Source organism: Sus scrofa, chromosome X, assembly GCF_000003025.6.
Source record: "Sus scrofa isolate TJ Tabasco breed Duroc chromosome X, Sscrofa11.1, whole genome shotgun sequence".
Classification (NCBI taxonomy): Eukaryota; Metazoa; Chordata; class Mammalia; order Artiodactyla; family Suidae; genus Sus; species Sus scrofa.
In genome coordinates this window covers 113,452,996-113,477,157 of record NC_010461.5, presented here as the reverse complement: position 1 = coordinate 113,477,157, position 24,162 = coordinate 113,452,996, and the positions used below count along the sequence as shown (strand labels likewise).

Below are 24,162 nucleotides of genomic sequence, written 5' to 3'. Positions count from 1 at the left end.
TATGGTGTATGGTATCACTTGTGGTGAGTTATGGTGATTAAATTGGCTCGGTTTGGCCAGTGCTAGAATGTACAAGTTATATGTTCCTTTAGGTAATGTCACAGTGGCAACTTTGATCATTCTGGAGTAATTCTGAAGGATTTGTTTTGGGCTTTCAACATAAGCTATAAGCATTCTCATCCATACCTTGACCTGGGAGAGTCACAGTTTTTCAGAGATGGGTAAATGCTTAGCTGCTGCTGGTAACAATAGAACACAACTGTAACAGGTGAGGTTACCCATGAATCCTTTTCCAGTGGAATAAATGCTCCGTCGCGTTATCGTAGCAGGGAAGATGTTTGCCCACAGGAGCTCTTCATCGTGCTTGGCTGCTGTAGACTAGAGAACGCAGTTTCTTTTTCTTTTTCTTTTTTTTAAAAATTAAAGCATAGTTGATTTACAATGTTGTGCCATTTTTTTGCTGGATAGCATAGTGCCCCAGTCATATATTCTTTTTCTCATACTCTCTTCCATCACGGTCTCTCCCAGGAGATTGGAGAGAGTTCCCTGTGCTGTACAGCAGGACCTCGTTGCTTGTCCATTCTCAATGGCATAGTTTGCATCTACCAACCCCAAACTCCCAGCCCATCCCGCTCCCTCCCTGCTCCCCCTTGGCAACCACAAGTCTGTTCTCCATGTCTGTGAGTCTGTTTCTGGAGAACGCCGTTTCGCTCTGTTGTCTGTCGCTGTAAGAAGACACTGGGGCATCGCACGAGTTGTGGCTGCGGCTCGGGAAGTGCTCTTTGGACCACTGTTTGGGGACAGTGACTGTTCTTCCCAACGCGCTAACACACCACGAGTGTCAGCACCTAGTTTGGGGAAAACAGTGCCCATGAGCAGCCCTCAAAAAAAATCTTTGTTGTCTTGAAGGAGTATAATCCCTATAAAATGGTATTTTAAATAATCGGTCTTCCTAAGTTAGCCAGAGATGACGCTGCACATTCTGCAAAGTAATAAACATTATATAAAGATGTTGCGCAGAGAAGCTCTGACTCACCGGGAGAATCATACATTGTGATTCTGTCCACAGATCAATTCCTTTCCGGGGCCAGACTCTTTTACCTGCTTTACCTAGTGAACAGGAGAAGAGTGGCTAGGCTCGTGTGAAAGTGTTTCGTGTGGTATGAAGCAGCTCATGTCGCTGAGGGTCTCCTCTCTTTTCCTGAACAACTGGCATTTGAGAGCCAACCGGAGAACCATGGGGGGCTTTCTCCCGTAGTGGGCTTCTGAGCCGAGAGAAAATGGACCCATGACAGGGCCGAAATGGATGTTGAACCCACACGCCGTCTCCCTGGAGACAGAACCTGGGCGGAGAAGGGGAAGGACGTACATCCTTTGCCTGCCCATCATCACTTTTCTGTCAACTGACTATTTAGTAGGAAGTCCGTATTTAACCGGTTCTGCCCGAAGCCAAGGGAGAGCGTTTAATTCTGAGGACCGCGATCCCCCAAAGGACTGTCTCCTTCTCGTTCTCTTGGGAAAGGAATGTGGTTTACATCCTCCTGATGCCGGGGGATACAGGAGGCACCAGCACGTGGCACCCCCAAATTCGTTCTAAAAAAAGAAGCCGTCCAACGGCTGATGTGATTCACAAGGAGATGGTGCAGCTTATGCCTTGGTGATACGATGTATCATGTCCCAGTCCCTTAGAAGAACCTGCATATGGAATCGATCGGAGCCACGAAACAAAATACAAATGTATTGTGGCCATTTAACGTTTTAGCCCCTCGATTATATTTAAAGGAATATATACAGCACCTTCGCCAGTATAGATTTTTCATCACCAGCCATCTGGTAAAAATTAGTAGGAGATAAATAATGTAGCTTCCTTCTGTTCAGATACAATTTCATCACCCTCTTCCTTGATGCCGTGAAAAGTCTTCAGAAATAATCAGTGGTAAAGTGCTTTTGCATTCCAGCCGAAGCTGAGCCTGGAGGTTCCCGACATGCTGACGTTTGACTCGTTTTCCTCGGTGAAAGGAAGAGGTGCTGATTGTGAGCAAGTGGCCCCCAGAGAAGTGCGTCGTTGGTGGCAGCCCCTGCACAGACGCACCACCTGCTAAATCACCATGACATGAGGCAGCTCGGATGTTCAAGAAGCACAAGGCATTGGTTTGAATTTTAAAAAATAGGAATTTTAAAAAACAGGAATTTTAAAAAATTTTAAAAAAGGAATGATGCCCCTCTTCTCTGTGGCTTTGCTGGTTCGATCCCCGACCCAACACAGTGGGTTACGGATCCAGTGTTGCCACCGCTGTGGCACAGGTCACAGCTACAGGTTGAATTCGATCCTTGGCCCCGGGAATGTCCATATGCCCCAGGTCAGCCAAAAAAGGCAAAAATAGATAAATAAATTTTAAAAGAAGAAGAAGAATGCAGAGCCTAAGAAAGAAACCTAGGAGAAATTAGTTACCGACTCCAGGGGTGTGACCCAGTGATTCTCTCCACTCACAGTGACTCACCCAGCCTCCGAAGCACACTCGTGGCTTCCGAGATGCTTTTCCATTCGTAACAAGGATCTCCGCTCCTCGCGGTCCTGGCCGTCTTTCTCCAATCTGGCTTGAGTTGAGGGGGGATTTTCTGCTCCAGTTGTAGGAGCACATGTGCAGGATGATAGAAGGCCTTGAACACAAGGCCAAGGAGTTTGGATTTCATCCTGTAGGCAGCAGGGAGCCATTAAAAGATTTTGAACAGGAGGAATGTAAAAAATGGGACTTGATTTGGATGTGTGTTTAGTATAAAAGTGCAATGATAAGATATATTAAGGGAGTGTTATGGTTCTGTTCACAGCATGAATATAACTGGAGAATTCATCTCTACTAGCTGTGTCTAGTTCAGCTTTTACAGCATGCAAATTTTCAGGGCCAGCTGTAAGCGCTTGATGGTAAAAGAACAAAATAAGAATTGATAATGTGACTATATAATTGTGAAGAGAGGGATTTTAGGGATCAGGATCACTGGTAACACAGAATAATCCTCATTCTAAAGGGTGACTGTAGAAGTATTTGTTTTTTTGTTTGAGTTCTTTGAAATCACGTCTATGCTATATAATTACCTTAAGTCTTAAGTGTTCCCTGCAGGAATAATTTACGTATTTTGCCTTCTCATGCAAATGTCTTAACAGTCTATGCTGTTGAAAATGAAAGCTGAAAATTATGCCAAATAGATCATGGTTGTGCAAAGCTTATGAAGTATTAATCATTTTTATATATTCTCATAGTTGATATTAGATTCTTGCATTGTGTTTTCAACGATGGTAATACTTAGGTAACAAACATTTGAAAATTTAAATTGCATATTTTGATAAAGAACTGTAATTTGCCCATTTCAAAATTGAATGTCATCAAAACCCTTTTAAAGAATTAATCTAAAAATGGTGCAGTATTTCAGGAAATGCAGAACAGACCAAATTTAATTAAACGAACGAAGCTCCTGAAAGCTCATTTGTGAATTGTAGCTGGATACTTGGGCTAAACACCTGCTGTAAAGCCTTGTGTTTTTGGCATTCAGGCTTCACTGCAGTGGTTTCTTCATAATATCAGGCGATGGGTAGAAGAAACGGCTCGCAGGTGAGGACAGTTGGGCCATAAATAGAGAACCGCTGTCCTACTGCTACATAGCGACACATGAGCTCATGGAACATAGAATTCGCTTTATGACGGCAACATCTGCATTTCAAGTGTCCTGTTGGAATGAACTTTGCCCTAATCCTGAGTTTCTCAAAAGACCTGGATTTCCTTTTTTCTGTTCTCTTCGGACATGGATGTACCTCGCATGTAGGAAGATCCCCAGGAAGAAATAGGTTGCTTCCTTTATCAGTACAGGGACCGACGTCACAGAGGAACGCCCTGCCCTGGCTGGCTTCTCAGACTGTATCCGGGGGTCGGCGCCCCACGGGGATTGGGACGGGCGACCGCAGGAGAGACGCTTCCCACTGCCCCCCTCGTGCAGTGGGGACAGGGGCGGGCAGGCGGGGAAGGGCAGGCGGGTCTCCGAGGAGGATCGGGGAGAAGGGAAAGCATGGCCTTGACGGTCCCTGTGTTCGCGTGTCTGTCTGTCTGTCTGTCTGTCTCCAGGGCAAGCCCACGCACACGCAGGCGTCTGGGCAGGCTGATTTCTGTTTCTCCCTCCCCGTTACCCACCTCTGCACCGAAAGAGGCAGAAGTCTAGGTGAAAGCGCTCCGGGGCCGTCCCCTTAGACAACTCTGAGGGTAGGGGGGTCCCCGAAAAGAAGCCGCAAACGTTCCACGTGCTCAAGTTCAGTCAGGAGTCCTTTGCGGTGGCAGAACGGACTTGTCCTGGGTGAGCGGGAGACGTGTCCACGAGCGCTTGTGCTTGAGATCAGTGGGCAGCTGCCTGGCTTCCATCGAGGTGCAGGGGGCAGTGGGCAGGTTGGCGGCCTTGGCTTGAGTTAAAAGCCCTTCCTCCCCGCTGCAGGCCGGGTAGGGCTGCTGGGGCCTCGGCCTTGTGCAGCCCCGGAGATGTTTTCGAGACCAGGTTGCCTGAAAAGAAGGGCCTCGCACGAGTCAAGGCCAGCGACCTGCAAGAGGGTCCAGCTTCCTCTCGAAGGAGCCCCTTCCCTGCTCTAGCTCCGTCCTCTAACAGAAAGTCTTGACAGCCAGATTCCAGGGCAGCAATGACTCTGGTTTCATTTCTTCAACTGTGGAAAAAAAGAAAAAAAAAAAAAAAAGCTCTTGAGAGAGGAAAAAAAGCTCTACCAAATCCATTGTAATCATTATCTTTGTTATCATCCTCATTATTAAACTGTCCCCTATCTGTCACTTGAATGCCATAGCACTTTAAGCAGTTGCGGAAATTGTCAGACGTCTGCTTCAACATGAGGTATTATTCGACTTTTCAGGATTGTTGTTGTTAGTAGCCTATGTTATGAAAGTAGAACGAGCGAAACAGTGGTTCAGAACAAAAGAAAGGCGATAATGACGGCGTGCTTTGTGTGGCATAGTAATTAAAGGGAGACATGCAAATGTCGTTTGGCCCATTATTACCGGATTGTTTCACAGATCTCTTTAATATCATGTGGGTTCCCTGATACACATTACGATAATGCACATTTTAGAATCTTCGGATATTTTAAGCCCCAGATTAAAAGCTCGTGTATTGTCACCCTGGCAAAGGAGTCACCCCGGAAAGCAGCTCTCACCCATACACGTAACGTGTCATGGGAGCCTCTCTCTGAAACGGGAAGGTGCGTCTCTACTGTTTGTTTGCAATGACAACTGCTAGTTTTCAGGCCAGCTTCAGGTCGGGAGCGGGGTGGGAAGGGTGCATGTTGTCCCACACCCGGATGGATGGGAAGGCAAGGCAAGGACGCCTGTGGTGGGTGAGCACCTACCCAGACGCTGGCTGCTTTCTATCCCTCTGCAATTGTCCCCATGGGGACACGTGACACTCTTCTCCTCTTAGACCTGTGGGATCAGAGCCCAGGGGAACTTGCCCAAAGTCACAGAGCTGGAAAGTGGGAGAGCCGGGTTTGCACAGAGCTCTTTGGCGTTCAGAGAATGCAGGTGCCCCTTCAGGAGGGGGGGCTGATGAACCTTCAGTCACTGTTGGACCTGTGCGTTGAGAAGGGAATTGACGTCACAGCTCTTGTCTGCACGGTGACGACTGGGTGAAAAGGCACACTTGCGGTTGCGTTTCTGATGGACTGGCTTGTTAAGGGCTTCTTTCCTGTGGTTTTCTCTCCTGTGAGGTGGGAGAACTCCTCTCTCGGGCCGAGGGATGTAGGTCCGTTCTGAAGCTTGCACGGATTAAATCGGATGAGCATATACGCAGAGGGGCTCCCGCGGTGCTCAGCACACACACCGTGGGCTCTGGCCGAGTACTCGTTGAGAATGAACGCTTCCATCAGCGTCTTAAGTTACTGAATTGTCTCTGCGCACTCAGACTCGTGGTGACTGTGGGCAGCCTCCTTTCAAGGGGTTACAAGGAGAGTGGAAATGCGTAGAAAGAGGACTCAGTACAACCTCCTGTCCTCAGAAGTAATTTGCAGGTGTCACGTGATGTGGCCGTCGACTCGCCCTCTGCCACATCTTTGTCCTCCTTGGTTTATAGGTGAGGCCTGGGCACCTTGCTCTGGGATTCCAGGTTTTCTGGTTCACAGTGGAAGCTCACATTCGTGACTTCCTTCTGGGAAATCTCACTGGTTCCCTCCCTCGCAGGAGAAAAGATAAGACGTCTTCTTGGGAAGCCTTCGAAGAGGTGGACTCCTGGTTATTATAAGTGATGCTCTCCTACAGAGCCAGACCCTGTCAAGTCTAACGCAAGGGCTGGCTCTCCAACACAGATCTGAACTACCCCGCTTCACATCGCTGGCGGTATGAGGACATCCTATGCGCCTACCTTGGTGGGATTTGATTTTTAAGAGGCCCTCCCACCTTGCCAGGGTGTTTTCAATTGATCTACACAGAAAGAACCTTTCTCCTTTGCTTGACAGTTTGTTGGATGTCTAGGAAAAGTTTTCACAGTTTCCAGGCTCTGAATTTCTGGACAGGAGTTTGGAAGAGCTATTTTTAAAGATACAACATACTAAGCTTATTCTCTTGCTGACTACAAATTCTTCCGAAGTCATTCTCTTGCAGATAGATTTAGATCCTGCTCTGAAGTTACTACGCAGAAGAATCCTGCCACAGATTAGAAGGCATCACAGTGACAGGGCATAGTTGGCTAATGGTCACGGATTAATTCCAGTAACCAGCGGGAAGACAGGAAGTTTTATTTTGACAAATCGTATCTGATATTTGATTCCCCTTTCAAAACACATGGGCCAGCCCTGCTTATGAGAAAAGCCAATATCCCAAGGTAATCCACATCGTAGATAACGTTTTAGAGAGTTGCTCGCTTTAGAGAAGTATCTTCACTTGGGGGGAAAAAAATGGTTTCCCACAGATTTTTAACAGTAAGATTTAATCTAGTAAGATTTTTAAAAAATCTATGATGGCCACGTCTCTGTAACTTAGCTCTTGTAAAATGAACTCCATCTCCTGCTGCCTGATTGGAGTCCTGACCAATCGGTATTCTTCTGCAAGGCTTGGGGCCGACTAACACGGCCTTGGAGATACGTGGCTGGTCCCTCTTCTTCGTCACAAAGCTCAGCAAGTTACTTCCCCTTCCGAATGTATCTGCTGACCAGGTTCGGAGCTGAGGGACGTCTTTGGATCATGTAATTTTTTATCACAACCAAAATCTTCCCTCTCAGACTCTGTAAGGAATACATTGCTTTTGTTTTGACCCTGCTTTATTCTAGCTTACTTCAGTGTGTTCTATAAACAAATGGCTTTATCAAATTTGACAGCCCAAGTAATCCATTGCAGGAGACTGCTCTTCAGAAATTTGTGAAAATCTAGAACAAGGCACTGCAAATGTGCTCATATCTGCCTCCTCATTCTGGTTTAATTGGTTCACAAACTCACAAACATTTGTTTTTCCATTTTTGTTTGTGAAGAGTTGAGGATAAAAAGCAATTCCGTGGTGGCCTATTTTGTGGGCTCAACGTAAGGTAAATGAAAACGTCTATTAAATATCTTGGAAAATGAAAATGCTACCAAGAAATTTCACTATAACCGTATGAGGAAAAACAGTCCCATGTACATATTACTTTTTTTTTTTTTTGCCTACATTTGCATATGGAAGTTCCCAGGCCAAGGATCGAATCCAAGCTGCAGATAAATTCACTTTAAAAAACCGGAGCAGGGGAGTTCCCGCTGTGGCATAGCGGAAACAAATCCGACTGGTATCCATGAGGATTCAGGTTCGATCCCTGGCCATGCTTAGTGGGTTGGGCATCTGGCATTGCCATGAGCTATATAGTGTAGGTCAAAGATGCTGCTTGGATCCTGTGTTGCAATGGCTGTGGTGTAGGCCAGCGGCTACAGCTCTGATTGGACCCCTAGCCTGGGAACCTCCATATGCCATGGGTGCAGCCGTAAAAAACAAAAAATAAAAAAAATAAAAAAAAAAACTGGAGCAGGAGGAAAAGATGCTTAACCTTTCCCAATCTTAGCCAATGCCAGATCCTTAACCCATGGCCCTGTGCCCCAGCGGGAACTCCCCTTGTACATATTCTTAATTATCATTTGCATTTGTTTACAAACGGTTGCCAGTTAACACGCATACTTTGACGTCACTGCGTCGCGTGGTATTTCACGAAGCCCGGTTTTGAGCACGTCATTTCTTTAGTGCCGCTTCTTGACGCACTGCCATCTTCTCAGCCGCCTGCAGACCAACATGACAAACGGAGGGAAGCACAGCAGGTGTTTTTTTCTGGGAACCCGCTGGGAGAACACTAAACGCGGAGTGTAATTCAAGTGCTGTCCTAATTTTTGGCAGAATTTATCTCCTTCCATGTTAATAAAACACATATAGGCAGATCCTTTCTTTATAAATGGATTCCAGAGTGGAAAAGAGCCTTGAAAAGAAAAGAGAATTTATTTATCTTGCCTTGGGTTTCTGAGCATGTATTATCAGACACTATCCCGCATTTCATGTTCACGGAGCTTTACAATGTCCAGCGCTTCTTTCGCATTGATCATCTCAGTGGTTCCTCATCCAACAAACCTGGAAGGTCAGCGGGACTGGGGTCCCCCCCCCCCCATTTTGCAGTCATCAAGCTAATAGACTTTAGTTGAAATGTGCTGCTATTTGTGGACCCAGAGACCAAGAGGGCATGTTTACTGCCTCTACCTGGGTTCCCAGGAAATCTCTTTATTCTTGCGGCTTAAGCATTGTTTTGTCTCCCCTCCCTCCCTCCCTCCCTCTTTTCCTCCCGCTCCAGTTTGTTAAATTGAATGTATCTGTAGGCGGCTTTCCTCCTTTTCATACTCTTTTCTGTCCCGGCCGGGCAGGTTCTGATTGGTCAGTCTCTCCTCTCAAACCACTGTTCACCCTCTGTCAGGTCTGTACGAGCTTGCTCCCAAGTCCTCTTCCTGCGATATTCCATTCTTCCCTTTATTTCATCAGCCGTGTATTGATCATTGACTCTAAGCCAGGTCTCATGCTAGGAGCTGCCCTCAAGTGTCCCACAGTCCAGAGGATATTTGAGTGAACAAGCCAAACTCTGTTTATCATGAATTAATAATTGTGTTTCGCTGCCGTGCACTGGGTAAGTATTGATTCTCCCCTCCCCTGCCCGTGCTTTGATCTTGGGAATAATGATGTTCATTCACATCAAATATACCCTGGGAGAGAACATCAAAGTCCTGAATATAATCATCAATCCTGGATTTGGAAATCACCGATAGCATGGAAGCTTATAGAGAGAATAGAGGGGGTTACAGTGTTCCCCCCCCCCATGGGTATGGTTTATATTTTAAAGTTCTATTTTGTTTGACTTCCTTTAACAGAAGTGAAAAAAAAATCTAGTTTTAATCTGCATGTTATTTTCATTAAGCTGGGGAATAACTGATGCACACCAGTCAGACCTGCTTGAATAACCTGCTAACTTTAAATCGGGAAAATTAATTGTCATCGGGACGTGGCTAAGGATTAGAAGAGTGACCCTTGCTCTTGGCAGTAATTGTTAAATTAATTGGATCGTCAGGCTACTGAAAATGTGGCCGGACGAGAGGAGGGGAAGAGAAGGAAGGGAGAGGATGAAGGGGAGAGAGAGATTAGTTATCATATGTTTATAGAACGTGCTGAAAAGAGGAAACCATGTTTTACTAGGTTTATTTTTAAAGTTTCTTGACTGCCCGCTCATTTATCTATAAATTGTTTTTCTGTGTTCTGTGATGCCGGTGAAAGTGGTACGTGTGAAGAGAAAAAAAGGTGTTGAGAAACATTCATCTCCACCAGGATTTGTGCCCTTGACATGGCATCTACACATGCGACAGCTTGTATTTCACGTTGAGGCTTTGTTCAACAGTCTAGGGTCTTAGTATTGCCATTTTATGTATGGACAACCTCAGGAGGCCCTGCTGCTCTCAAGATCCAAGGAAATCAGCTCAGCCCATTAAAAAAAAAAAAATTCCTTTTGTCTTCCAAGGAAACATTGACAATAGTCTCCGCAATCCTCTAAGCCTCCTGAGATATATAGGCTGACGTGAAACACTGCCCCCTATCGGCTGGTACCATAGCTGAAAATACAGAAGCAGGAGGCGAATGTATGGAAAATCTGCCATGAAGGCGAATGTTTGCCGAATGACTTTTTGAATCAGGAAGGCCATAGTGGCAGTGCATGTTGGTACTGTAGATGTGTTTAGGGCACTGAGATGACATACATGACATACAGATTTTTTTTGTTTTTTATTTTATTTTTAGCTCTCGCCTTTTTGGTTACAGCTACTGAGGATATAGCTACACATCATCTGCTGACTGACATGGTCCCCTTAGCTCCCTTCAGGGAAGCCACCATCACAGCCCCTGCTTCCTGTGACCTACCTGGCCTCAGCTCCAGGAGGCCAGAAAGATATCACATCCTTTCCATACTTTGCCCTTGGTGCCAGAGGCAACTCAAGGCACTGTTGCTTCTTTGGGCCCTAAAGAAAACAGCAGTTTACCCAGGTCCAGAGCCTTGGGTCTGGGACAAAGATGCTTTCTGGCACATCCTGGGATCTGGGGGGTATTTGCTTTTCTGACATTGCTGATTGCGCTCATGCCTTCTTCGCGTCCTTCTCCCAGTCTTTGTGGAGGTCCATTGCACCCCGAGAAGGGAGCTGACATCACCATTTGTAGCTGTAAGTGCACTCCAAGATGTTCTATTGACCTGGTGTCGAGGGTTTCAAATATTTTCTTCTTGTCAGGGATCTTTCAACCTCCAAAGAACTAGTTTGCCCTTAAGAGGGAATAAGTTGGTCTAAAAGAAGCCTTAGATTTTGCTCCTGGATCCACTCATTCCGCAAATGTACATTCTTCATTCTTCACCTAAAATATGATCATTATAAACTAACCGATATGGATTCCTTGGATAAAGACGTTGAGTATTCACTGAGGAATACAACTAAGCTTGAACTTTAAGGGTAATAGAGATTTTAGCGACAGATTGAGTATCTAGCTTTTTTTTCAGAGTGAGTCCTCTGAACATTATTGACACTATTCCTCTGAAATACATATAGGTCTGCAAGAGAGGTAAACAACTTTTAAGAGAATTCAATGCATAAAAGGTAGTGAGCTCTAAAGCCCCTTTTCTTTGTCTTCATTTCTTAGTAGCCGCGAGGGGAATGCTTGACATCTTTACAATTCATTTATTATGAGAGTGGGCGTTTATCTGGTGCCTGTTAAATACAGAGAGCAATGCTTGCTACCTGTCTTTAGTGCCTACCGTGTGTCAGGGCCACTGATCATCACGTCCAGATCAATCAGAGGAAATCGATTCCTTGCCAGCTCTCCAGCTGGGACTCCCGGAGTAGGGCTCCCTGGTGAGGGTCAAACGCAATTTCTGGTATTTCTCCGAATCACTGCTGAGTCAGAGAGATGCAACTGCACCCCTCTTCCCTCTGGTGGCCCTTCCTGTGCTGGGTGGGATGTTCGCATCTTTCCACATGTGATAAAAAATCAAGCCTCTCCTGCCTACTCATTCCAGCACTGGATAAAATGATAGTGTCACCCACAGAGAACAGAACACTCCTTTGGTTGCTTCAACATTCTTTTTTTGGCCTCATTTTCCTCCCGCTCTACCGAGTTCTTGAGTCCAAATTTAGTGGCGATGACTAAGAAATTGCCAGGATGTGACAGAGCACTCAGTTCATTGAGTCCTTCCTTGCCATTTTCCAATAGTTGTGACAATTGCCAAGTCTCCCCCCCCTACCGTCGTCGGTGCCAATATCTGTGTAGTATCTGTTATTCTTAACAGATGCGAAGTCACACGTGCAGGATCTGTCCCCGCAGTGACAGCCTCCTTCTCCGTGCAGCCGACTTCATTCTGCGGTGTTCAGGAAATCCCTTGCAGACTTCTTAGAGGTTGACACTCCAGAATGCTGGCATTTCCGATACTTAAATCTGAATCACCGAAATGCAGATCCTGGGGACAGTCATCCAGGGGTCTGCCAGGCGCTTGGCGACGCGACCAGTCCCTTGTGGCTGGAAGGTGTGTTCAGAAACAAGACAGGTTCCTGGCCAGCTGGAGCCAAGCGTGCGCAGGGCCGAGTCCCAGGGCCACAGTGGGATGTAGGTAGAGGTGCTGGGAGCACGAGCTCCAGTATCATCAGTTCCGGCTGGGAGAGATCATTTGTCATTCTGGGGCAGTCATCGTTGAGCTAGACCTTGAGGAGTGGGAGGAAAGCCAGTCGGTAGAGAGGTGGAAAAGGACCAGAAGGGGCGTCTGTGAAGGCACAAAGGGGACGCAAGTCTATGGCCGAGGGTGAGGCTGAAGGCAAGACAGTGACTGAATTGCGGAGTATTGTCAGTGCCACATCGGGTGGTCCTTTTACTATAGGCAAGGCGAAACCAACAGTCTGTGCCACTGTCCTCATTCCTGGAGGACATGCAGCGACTATTTTAGTCAGATTTCTTTGTAGGCATACCTTGGCTTTCCCCATGTCGAGAATCCTACAAAGAAGAGTGTTCACAGCCCAGAAATAGAACACTTTGGTTCCCACCATGCGGTCGTTGCCTTAGAAGTACACTTCCTCTTGAGTGAATTGAATTTGTGTGACGCGTCTGAGGATCTATCAAGTGTGCCCCTAGGCCGGCATGCCCCCCAAAGATGCCTCTGATCCGTGCACTCTGCAAGCCAGATGGGAGAATCAGTGAGATTACTGAGTGAAATGGATTTTGGGGGTGCCCGGAAAGCGCTCCATTGTTTAACTTTCGGGGGGGAAAAAAAGCTGCCTCATTTTGAGGTTTCTGTCCCTCTGAAGTGGCGCTCTGGGAGGTCCTGTGGTCCAGACAGTGCGCTTTGCTTGGAAGGTTCCCTAAATAAATGCACACGAAAGAAGGGAGGACCGTGGGGGCGAGGTTCAGAAAAGCCTGGTGTCTGGAAAGCGTGCGGTATTGTTATGGCAAGGTGGGGTTTCTCTCGGGTGTTCTCAAAACTTCTTCCTGGTACCATCTCGGCAAAACAGCGAGCATCTACTGGCTTCCTTGGTGCCACTGTCACATGTAGCTCGGTTAGCATTTTGCTCATTATGTGCTCCTCCCAGAGGACCCTCTGCGACTCTGTGGCTTACTGAGAGGTGAAAATCTGCCATTCGTTTCACTTTGCTTACAAATGGTTATTTTAAAGAGCTGTTTATTGCATGTATACGCATACTGCAAAACCTGAAAGAAGGTTTTCTGGTTTTGTTTGTTTTCAGCAAGTCTGTTGGGTCAGGAACCCTTCCTTTGTATGGGTAAGTCCAAGGAAACATGGCCAAGGACGTGGCAGGAAATCACATTCCAGGGTTCAAAGTCCCCTGGGCTGCTGTCTCATGTCTGCTTGTAGGATTACTGTAAATTCCTTGCTTCCATATTGATCTGCGTGTAAATATTACCATAAGGCAAAGATGGGGTGATGAGGGAATTTTTTTTTTTTTCTTTTTCAGGTCAAGGTCCGGTGGTCGGGGAAAAAAAATCAATTGGATGTATCTAATAGTAAAAGATAGTCTGTCTTTGTAGCATCTCTTTAGAAATCTAGGCAGCTGGCATTGTAATACAGATTTCAGCCTGGGGTGATTGAAAATTATAGTATATAGTAACTGGATAATCCACGAAAATTAAGTCCAAGGATCGAGTGTTTATTTTCTCATATTTAATCCTGAAGGGAACAAAGCTCCATGTGACAGTTTTATGCTTGTCTTTTTGATTTTGGCTCCTGTTTTTGTCCAATAGATTACACTTACGTGGCCGATTCTAATTTTTCCATTACCTTTCTACAAAGAGAACTAATCATTGATCAGTAGTAGCACTTGCACTTAGGGGTTTTTTTTCGAAAGCGTCACGTGAAATGTTGTATATAGTCTTGCTTTCCAATTATAATGGTTTATACTATTGGAATCGAATACCGATCATAACCAGCTTTAGCGAATATGTCCTCGACTCCGGAAGGGCAGTACCAAACGGTTGTCCGTGAAATTCACAGCTGTAAATATTGAGCTTTTGTTTAATTACATTTCTTATAGGAACATTTCACACCTGAGTGCAAATTCAAAGAATCGGTCTTTGAAAATTATTACGTGACATATTCATCTATGATATACCGTCAGCAGCAGTCTGGCCGAGGGTGGTATCTGGGTCTGAACAAAGAAGGAGAGATCATGAAAGGAAACCATGTGAAGAAGAACAAGCCTGCAGCCCACTTTCTGCCCAAACCACTGAAAGGTAAACTTGATCCGATAGCAGCTGAGGATTAAATGAGTATCCGTGTTGAAACCCATCCTTTATCATGCTTTCGAGAGTGGCACGTAATTCCTCCATATTAAGGCATTTACACAAAAAATGCAGTAACATTTTACACTTAGGAAATCATTAACAAGAGCATGTCATCTCCTGATTTTAATTTTTCCATGGTGCCTCTACATATGGTAACACCTCATTTATGGGGAAAGAGCTTAATTGCTAACTCAGGACAGCCAAGAACCCCAAATTATGCCAAAAATGGTCCCTGGGCAGAAACACAGATGCTAAAATGTGTCCACACTTAGCACTTATCAGAAAGCTCCTTGGGCCCTCTCTAAGGGCCCCACGGTATTGTCCCAACAATTTGCATTTGTGGTTTCGTTTTTCGGTCATTATCAGCAAGTTGGTAGCAAAATGAAAAAGGGAAGGGGGATAGGGCTGGCCTGCAGGAACTGGGGGTGTTAGAAGTAGGGGGACGTGGTGGAGAAGGGGTGGAAAATACAGGCCGAGCAGAGCAAGGCCTCTGAGAGGTCCGCGGCCTGGGGTTAGGATTGGGGTTTAGCGTAGGGCCAGCCTCCCAGTCCGATCAGCACAGCCCTGTGGAATGGCACACTCCCTGGAGCCCCATCACTTGGGTTCAAAGCCCAGCTTCCCCCTTTCCCAACCAGATGGTCCTGGGCACATTATTGACCTCGGTTTCCTTACCTGTGACATAAGGATGAAGGTACCTGCGTCATATGTGGAGTAAATGAGATAAAGCACTGGAAGCTCTTAAAACAGTATCTGGCACGTTCTAAGTTCTCCTTAGGTAGAAGCCAGGACCGTTATTTGCAGCACAGCAGTCCTAGTTGCTCTTTGTTGCACTAAGAATTGCACCAATACCTAGGAGCGTTTCATTGGCAAGTCAGGAGAAATCAGAGTTTTAAGATGTTTTAAATCGTAATGCTTGGCTGGCATGGCGGGCTGTAGATCATGGTTCAACTTCGGAGAGCTTTATTAAATGCACTTTTCATTCCTCCTCTCCTCTCCCGAACCATAAGTGATGGAAATTTGGCAGGAGAATCCTCCACACACTCCTGTACCGAGACTGGATTTTGCTTAATCTGGTCCGATCCGTGCGCTTCCTGAGTCCCTGGAAGCAGCTGTTCTCATGTTGGGCCCCAAGCATGGACGCCAGAGAAGGTCCGGGGTGGCGAGGGGTCCCCATTCCAAGGCCTCTCACAGCATCTCTCTGTGCTTCGCAGTGGCCATGTACAAGGAGCCTTCGCTTCATGATCTCACCGAGTTCTCCCGATCTGGAAGCGGGACCCCAACCAAGAGCAGAAGCGTCTCCGGCGTGCTGAACGGAGGCAAATCCATGAGCCACAACGAATCAACGTAGCCAGTGAGGGCAAAGCAAGGGCTCTGTAACAGAACCTAACCTCCAGGTGCTGTTGAATGCTAGCAGTCCTTCACTCAAAAGTTCAAATTGGTCAATGACGTTTACCAAACAAACAGGCAGAGTCCACCCTTCTAATCTGCCGTTAAACCTTCTTCTCCTGCATATACTAAAGCCCCACAATTGACATGGAGCTTGTGCCAAAAAACAGTGCCAAGCGTTATCAGTGAACTAAATCTGGGAGAAGGACTGCCCAATTTTCTCACGATCTCACCTATGCTTTGGGGAAGACGAACCCAAAACCTTTCACAGCAGTAATGCTGATACAAATTCGCGCTCCCACCAAGAAAATGTAAAAGACCACCATTGTTCTTCAAAACCAGACAAACAAACAAACAGAAAAAAAATTAACTGCTTAAATGTTTTGTAGGGGCAAACAAAATGATGTGACCTGTGTTGGTTTCTTGGCTTCATGTTTTCCATCTATGCTTGATTCATACGTATTCTTTCCTTTGATAGAGCGCAACTATATGATTTCTGAAATTCAATGGTTCTATTGACTCTGTGTCACTTAATCCAACTCAACCAAATTCAGGGTTGAAGCTGAATTGGCATCTCAGGCTCAAGGTAACAGTGTTCTTGTGATTTTACCAATTTTTTTTCTTTTAGATTCGTAGGATTCTGGTCAAGTTCTTGTGCTGTACTTTGTGCGTAGAAATGGTGTCGTGTTGTCACCCCCTAGTCAGTAAAGATGACTTAAAAAAAAAGATTATCCTCAAGTGTAGCTTTCTCTTAATTCCATTTGTGTTATCATGTTAAACTATTGTTGTGGCTTCTTGTGTAAAGACAGGAACTGTGGAACTGTGATGTTGTCTTTTGTGTTGTTAAAATATGAAATGTCTCATCTGTATATGTATGAGTTGTCCTGTCATTGTGTTTGGCACGTGAATATTGTGTACAAGGAAATGTTAGGACTGGTTACCCCTAAACAACATATGCTTATACCTGCTTCTGGAAAAGTGTTTAAGACTTAGCTAGGTTTCCATTTAGATCTTCATATCTGTTGCATGGAAGAAAGTTGGAATCTTGGCATAGAGTTGCATGATATGTAAGATTTTGTGCATTAATAATTGTTAAAATCTGTGTTCCACAAGTGGACATAGCATGTACAGGCAGTTTTCTGTCCTGTGCACAAAAAAGTTAAAAAAAAAAGTTGTTTAATATTTGTTGTTGTATACCCAGATACGCACCGAATAAACTCTTTATATTCATTCAAAGAAAACTCCTTCAACGTGCATTTCTTGAGTGTACATGATGTGCCGTGAACTGTCATAGGAACTGGAATTTGACAATGATTTACGAACATTGGGTCACTGCCCTCAGATAATCTACAGTCCTGAGGTTCATATGAACGTGAACACTCTTGAAAGTGTAGTTATTATACTAGTTGCTGCGCTTGAACTTCAAAGTGGAACAGAAGAATTCTCATTCCCAGTCAGTGATGAATTGCACAGAAGAGACCTATGTTCTAGAACCTTCCCTGCCATTCACACCGTCATCTCCTCCTCTCTGTTGCTCATTTCTCTCGGTAGAGGGAAAGCATGGGACTAAGTATCTAGAGTCCTTTCCACCTCTGAGAACTAAAGGAAAACATTAACTTTTCTTTGGCCGCGCCCATGGCATGCGGAAGTTCCTGAGCCAAGGATCGAACCCATGCCTCAACGGTGAGCCAAGCTACAGCAGCGACAACACCGAATCTTTAACCACTAGGCCACCAGGAAACTCCAAAACATAAATATTTTTAATGTTGATGACTTTTCACCAGCTCCCCAAAGCTGCCATTGCCTGGCCAGGATGCTTCTGGAATAGTCTGTGTAGGAACAGGTGAAACATTACCAACTGGCACTTTCCAGGGCATCCATCACATAAAGGTACCAGGGCCCCAAGCATCAGGCTTCTGCACAGAGGGGAGGCTGTGCATTCCTAAGCTGTCTGGGCCAGTTTCACAGGAGCTCCCAGACCAGCCCAGCCCAGGGATCCCATCCTAAGCCCTCAACCTGCCAGGGCTCTAAACCCCCAACCTGCCAGGGCTCTAAACCCCACCTGCCAGGAGCCTGGATACCATAGAGCATAGGTAGGCCCCTCAACCCCTGCCCCTGTTCAGTCTTACTAATTTTCAGTCTGTAGAAAAAAGTGGTGCATTGCCTTGCTCTTGCTCCAAGGACCTTAAGTTTTCATTATTGACTAGTTTCCTTGCAGCTTTTGCTTTTTTATTCTTCAGGGATAGTGTAGGTCTGCTGGTAATAAACAAGCTGGTACACTGGTAGCCAGGGGGAGCCTAGCATAAATAAGGGGCAAAAATACCCAGGAATAATCCTTTAGCTCCAGCCTTCTTTATGAACTGCCTCAAGTTGTTTTTAACACAAGGTGGTATTGAAATAAATCAATGATTAAACTGTCTTCCAAAAAAAACCCTCCCTGCAAACAGTGATACTTTCAAACATTTCATTATATATATATACACACACACACATTTCGCATGGCTGAAAATGTCAGCCCTGCCACATGATTAAGACAATAATAACTTAGGAAAAACCCGGCAAATTCTATTGGCTCTTGGACCTTTGTACGCATCAGAGACACCTGGAGGGCTTGTAAGACTCAGACCGCTGGGGGTCCAGCGTTTCTGACGACATCCGAAGTGGGCTCAAGGCTTTGGATGTTTAAGCTCCCAGGTGATGCTGAGGCTGCTGGTCCTTGGAGAACCACTGGTACACGCTCTCCTTTCAGGATTCAAAATGTGCATTAGCACATGAATTCTAGAAAGTTCGGTGTGGAGGAAGCCTGCAGTGAGCAAATTTATTTGTCCCTGAAGCCATCGTTTCACAGAGCACATATTAACCCTGCAGGAAGGAGAGTGGGGGTCCGCAGGCTTTTGAGGGTGCTGGACTGTGGTGTTTAGTCTGCCTTCGGGGTCTGAGGCCAGGCTTGGGAACCTGCTGAATTGTGTGCCCACTGCAGGCTGAGACCAGTGCTCTGGGGCATACAGGCAGTCTCAGGTTGTCACCCTCTCACCCGTGTGTATCCATTCTTCACACTGTATTGAGCCCAGGGGGAAGAAAAAACCCAACCATCACCCCTTTCTTCAAGCTCCTTGAAATTATTTAAAAGAAAAATAAATGCCAGCATTCCCCTCCAGGAGCTGTGCTTTTGTACCTGGAGAGAACACGTCCTCATTGCCACGGCATCCTTAAATCCTTAAAGGATCAAGCGGGGAGTGAGCTATAGCGCTCGTGTCCTCACCTCCCTCACCAGCGCATCGCCCCAGTCCTACGCCAGTCAAGTTCACTCAAGAACTTGTCAAAGGCGCCAGCTACCTGTCTCCGAATTTTCCAGGCACCCACTGTCCAAGCAAGCATGTGAGAGAAAATGAATATCCAACGGGATCATGTGCCCACCTGCACCAGCTGGCTGTAGCCAACCAATCTGAGGAATCAGGGCTGATAACCATTTCGAATAAATGTCATCCGGATGTGCCTTAGATGCCTCATTTAACTGAGGTCTGTCATTCATGGGTTAAACTGAAAAGTGCCCTCACTGACACACCTGTGTTTCTATCAACAGTCTTTTCAAGGCAATCTAGGTTTTTCCCCTTTTTAAAAAAAATGTTTATGGCCACACCTGTGGCATATGGCAGCTCCTGGGCTAGGGGTCGAATCAGAGCTGCAGCTGCCGGTCTATGCCACAGCCACAGCCAGGCCAGATCCGGGCTGCATCTGTGACCTATGCTGCCCCTTGTGGCTATGCGCGATCAAGGCTGGGATCGAACCTGCATCCTCATGGACACTATGTTGGGTTCTTAACCTGATGAGCCACAACAGGAACTGCAATCTAGGCTTTTTTTTTTTTTTTTTTTTTTTTTTTTTTTTTTTTTAATCATGCTTCTCAAACTTCTTCCGACCTCTGTTCAAAGTCATTTCCACATTTCAGGTCTCGACTATGGCAGCACCCCCGCTTCAGTACCAAAATCGGTGCAGGGCTATGGCAGGGGCATAATGGATGATCATTTCCAATCACACAACCAAGTGGCGACTGTGGCTAGGGTAGGCCACTTGTACCCCACTTGTTTTAACCTTATTGACAGTGACAACTTTTCATACTTTACATCTCTCTCTATGCCAAGATGTGGGCCCGTGGTTTGGCTTGATACATTTAGCTTCCTAGAATAAAGACACCTGGCCGCCATGCTAGCTCACTCTGTCACCTTGGCTTTGCCCTTTTCCTCTGATGACTGGGATGCGATGAGCTATAGTACACGCAACAGGATGTGTCTCAAATTCTGGACTGCTTTTTAGCTATAAATGTGAAAAAAAAAAAAAGGAGAAAAATCCAGACAGAAATAGCATTTTGGTGCTATTCTTTCATGGACTATCACATCCTGGCTGTTCTTACTCTAAACGTTGTGCTGCTTTGTAGAGGTTAGTTTGAATTTGTTGCACAGAGAACGGTAATCCATGCCAAATGGGTCTGCCCTTTTGCTAATATCACATGATTACAAATGTCTGCTATTTTCTTCATCGCATTTACTCCAATAAAAAAAATACGGAAAAGTACATGGCATCATTCGGGGAAGGTCTCCATTTCTATGTGGGCATTCTTTTTTTTTTTTTTTTAGGGTTTTTCTTTTTTCTTTTTTTTTATTATTTATTGTTTCCCACTGTACAGCAAGGGGATCAAGTTACCCTTACATGTATACATTTTTTCCCCACCCTTTGTTCTGTTGCAATATGAGTATCTAGACATAGTTCTCAATGCTACTCAGCAGGATCTCCTTGTAAATCTATGCCATTTGCAGCAACATGGATGGAACCATGTGGGCATTCTTGACCAGGTGTGTAACAGCTGCACTTCTGTCATTATGCAGGAAGTCTTTCTAGAACACCCAGCAAAGATGGTTATCAGTATTAGGGTTCTCAGCTAATTAAGCAACTATCGATCCAGTCTCTCTCTCCTTTATGCTTAATTTTTGTTTTGCACACTCTGCCTCTCTGCTGGTCTCTCATCAGTCCCTTCACAGATGCACACACACGCAGATGTGCCCCTTAAGTTCTCAGAGATGCCCTTTTCCTCTGGGAGGATGACATCTGTCCATTCAGGCGGGAGACTGGGACAGCCAAGTTTAAAAAACCAGGGCTCGAGACATACAGATGGTCAACAGGTACATGAAAAGATGCTCAACATCGCTAGTCATCAGGGAAATGCAAATCCAAACCACATCTGTCAGAATGGCTGTTATAAAAAAGACAAGACGTACTGAGTGTTGGCGAGGCTGTGGAGAAAAGGGAACCCTCATCTTCTGCTGGTGAGGATGTAAACTGGTGCAGCCACTATAGAAAACACTGTGGAGAATTACATATGACCAAAAATAGAATTACCATATGATCCAGCAATTCTACTTCTGCGTATTTACGCAAAGAAAACAAAACCACTCATTTTAAAAGGTGTAGGCGCGTCTATGTTTATTGCAGCATTATTTAAATAGCCAAGATACAGAAACAACCTAAGTGCCCATTGATATAGGAAGGGATAAAGAAGATGTGGTCAACACAATGGGATATTACTCAGCCACGAAGAAGAACGAAATCTTGCCTTTTGTGACGACATGAGCAGGTCTATGGGGCATTATGCTAAGTGAAAGATAAACATCACACGATTTCACTTTGCTATGGAACTGGAAAACAAAACCAACAAAGAAACAAAACAGAAACAGATCCTGGGTATAGAGAGCAAACAGGTGATTGCCAGAGGCGGGGGTCGGGGGGGGGTGGGGGGCAGGACAAAATAGATGAAGGGCATTAAGAAGTACAAACTTCCAGTTATAAAATAAATGTCAAGGGAATGCAATGTGCAGTGTAAAGAATATAGCCAATAATACTTTAATAATTGGGGGGGGACAGATAGTAAGGGGACATCATGATGATCATTTTAGAATGTGTAGAAATATCTAATCACTAGGTCGTACACCTGAAACTACCGTAATGTTATATGTAATATTACCAACTATTCTTCAACAACAACAAAAAATGCTGGGAAGAATAAAGACTTAAAAGGAAAAATAAAACAGGACTCCCAGGTTTATTCCCACATGTTAGCACGTCTGCACATTCTGTACTCTAAATAATTGTGTGCACTCTTAAAATAATTTGTTTTCAATTCTGTAAAGCTAACAATTAGAGTAAGAGAGATGTCCAAGAGCAATGATTGAGTAAAAGCTCGGCTCCTTTGAGTCAATTGCTCAGCTTGGTGGCTCAGCGGCTGTTTATTCCCTAATAAGTGTGTGTGTGTCCTGGACCTGAGGCCTGGAGAAAAGCAATCACACAAGGGCAAATGGATTGAAACTGAGTCAATGCTGCAGGAAAAGCGCTCTTCTGGGCTTTTAGCAAGGGGCCATTTTCCTTCCTTAGTGGAATTAACAAAGCGGAACTCCCACTGGAAGTAACTATTCAGTTTTACACATTCTTCATGGATGTAAACCTGGCCATCACTAATACCCTTGTACAAACGGGATGATCACAAACCCAAGTGTTCTTTTCCTCTTTAAAAACTGTGAAACCAGGATGCATTAGTTCTCAAAAGTTGGCTGTTCTGCAGCTTTCCCTTTAATATAAAACAGCTGAATAAAACAGCTTGAACAACACGAGTTTCCTGAGTCTTAAGGACATTTCAAAGGACTTCATCATGATATCCACTAATGTACCGGGTGCCAAATCCACACAAAACGCTGCTGCGTGTGTGCGTATGTGTGCACGTGTGCACACATGCGTGCACGCATGCGTTGTGGGCGGGACACGGAAGAGTCCGATGGCCTCCGCTCTGGGAGGTTTCAGTAAGGAGATCAAATCCCCTTGGAGTCACTTGCGTCAGGTAGAATGACTAAACTGTACTAGAAACCAAATACACACTTTCTAGAAACTCTCAGTCTAGAAGAGTAGACAGGCATGCAACCGTCAAATTTATTCAGATTAGGATAAACCCTGTAATATGTTCAATCAAAGTGCCGGGAGAACACAACGGAAGATGCAAATTGATTAGGAAAACTGTTTCAAAGAGGAGTTAAATAGCAACAACAACAACAACAAAAAAAAAAAAAGACAAAAAAAAAGACAAAAGACAAAAAAGACAAAGAGGAGTTAATCTTTGAGTCTTAAAAGATGAGCAGAAATCCAACTGCTAGAAAGGTAGTTTCAATGACTCTAGGATAAAAAAACAATATAAGCCAAGCACAGAGCCATGAAATGGCAATGAGTGTCCAGGAAACATTAATTAGCCTGGCGTAGCTGGATGATAGGAGGCATTTCATTATGTATCATTGCCAGAAAGAGACTGAACCACCTAAGTCTGGACTGTTGGAATTTCTTTGAAGCCTAGTTGCTCTATATGTTTGGTAGAAACCCAATGAGTATATTACTCTCTTCAGTAGACAAAATCCAAGATAATGGCCTATGAGCAAAGTATGATTCACAGCCTTGCTTATTAGACTGGAGTGGATGGGTCTTACTAATTTCTCCTTCTTGTCGGCTGAACACTCTGTTCTTTGCCTGCTCTAAAAAGAATTTGTCAAGTAATATGAGATGTTTGACCAGTACAGTCCTATAGAAAAAGAAAAGCAGCAGCAAGGTAATGAAAGGGAAACTTTCTTCAAGCAAATTCTTCCCATCGAAAATGTACATTCTAATGATTTTGCCTTGGAATAAAACTTATTTGGAACTTTCAGGTTTCCAAAATTATTTAAAATAACATCTTGGCCCCCCCCATACCCTGCCCCCTGCTGCCACAGGCACTCACTCACTTACTCATGCCATGTACGGGTATGTACACACTCGTGCATGCACACAGACGCACGCACGTGCATGCACCCCCCAGGCACACAATATTTGTACAAACCTCTTAGGTCTACCAATTGATCTGGTCTGACAAATGCAGATACCATGGAACCCAAACCCCTGTAATATAGAGTATTTCCATCACCACAGCAAATCTCCCTACGCCCGCTTTCCAGACAATACCCACCACCATCTACAGGCAACAAGTGGTCAGAATTTTTTCACCTAAGATGACTTGTCTCTGTTTCAGAACCTATTACAGATATTATCATACATATGAGCTCTTTGTGTGAGGCTTCTTTCCCTCAGGAAAATATTTTGAAGTCCATCCATGTTGTCATGTGTTATCACTACTTCGTCCCTTTTTACTGCAATATGACTACACCCACAGTCTGGTTATCCATTTTCTGGTAGACAACACCTGGGCTGTTTCCAAATTTGGGCTGTTTGGAAGATAGCTGCTATAAACAGTTTTAGGCAGATTTTGTGGAAATACACTCTCATTGTTCTTAGGTAAATTCCAAGGAATGGGTTTCCTATGTCCTACAGAGTATACTTCATTTATGAGCCTGTCAGAACTTTTTCCAAAGTAGC

At 45.0% G+C, this 24,162-nt stretch overlaps 1 protein-coding gene and 1 non-coding gene across 6 annotated transcripts in view; both read left to right on the top strand.

The window, feature by feature from the left end:
* Nucleotides 1-16,967, top strand: part of FGF13 (fibroblast growth factor 13) — a 495,501-nt gene extending 478,534 nt beyond the window's left edge. For all 5 annotated transcript variants that reach the window (XM_021080531.1, XM_021080530.1, XM_021080534.1 and 2 more), the window contains 2 exons: nt 14,091-14,289; nt 15,552-16,967. In XM_021080531.1, coding sequence (XP_020936190.1) covers nt 14,091-14,289; nt 15,552-15,688 — 336 coding nt within the window. In that variant the 3' untranslated portion in view covers nt 15,689-16,967. The remainder of the gene's footprint in view (nt 1-14,090; nt 14,290-15,551) is intronic.
* On the top strand, nt 4,827-4,919 carry MIR9809 (microRNA 9809). Its single transcript, NR_128494.1, has one exon. It is a non-coding gene; the product is annotated as a microRNA 9809 (primary transcript).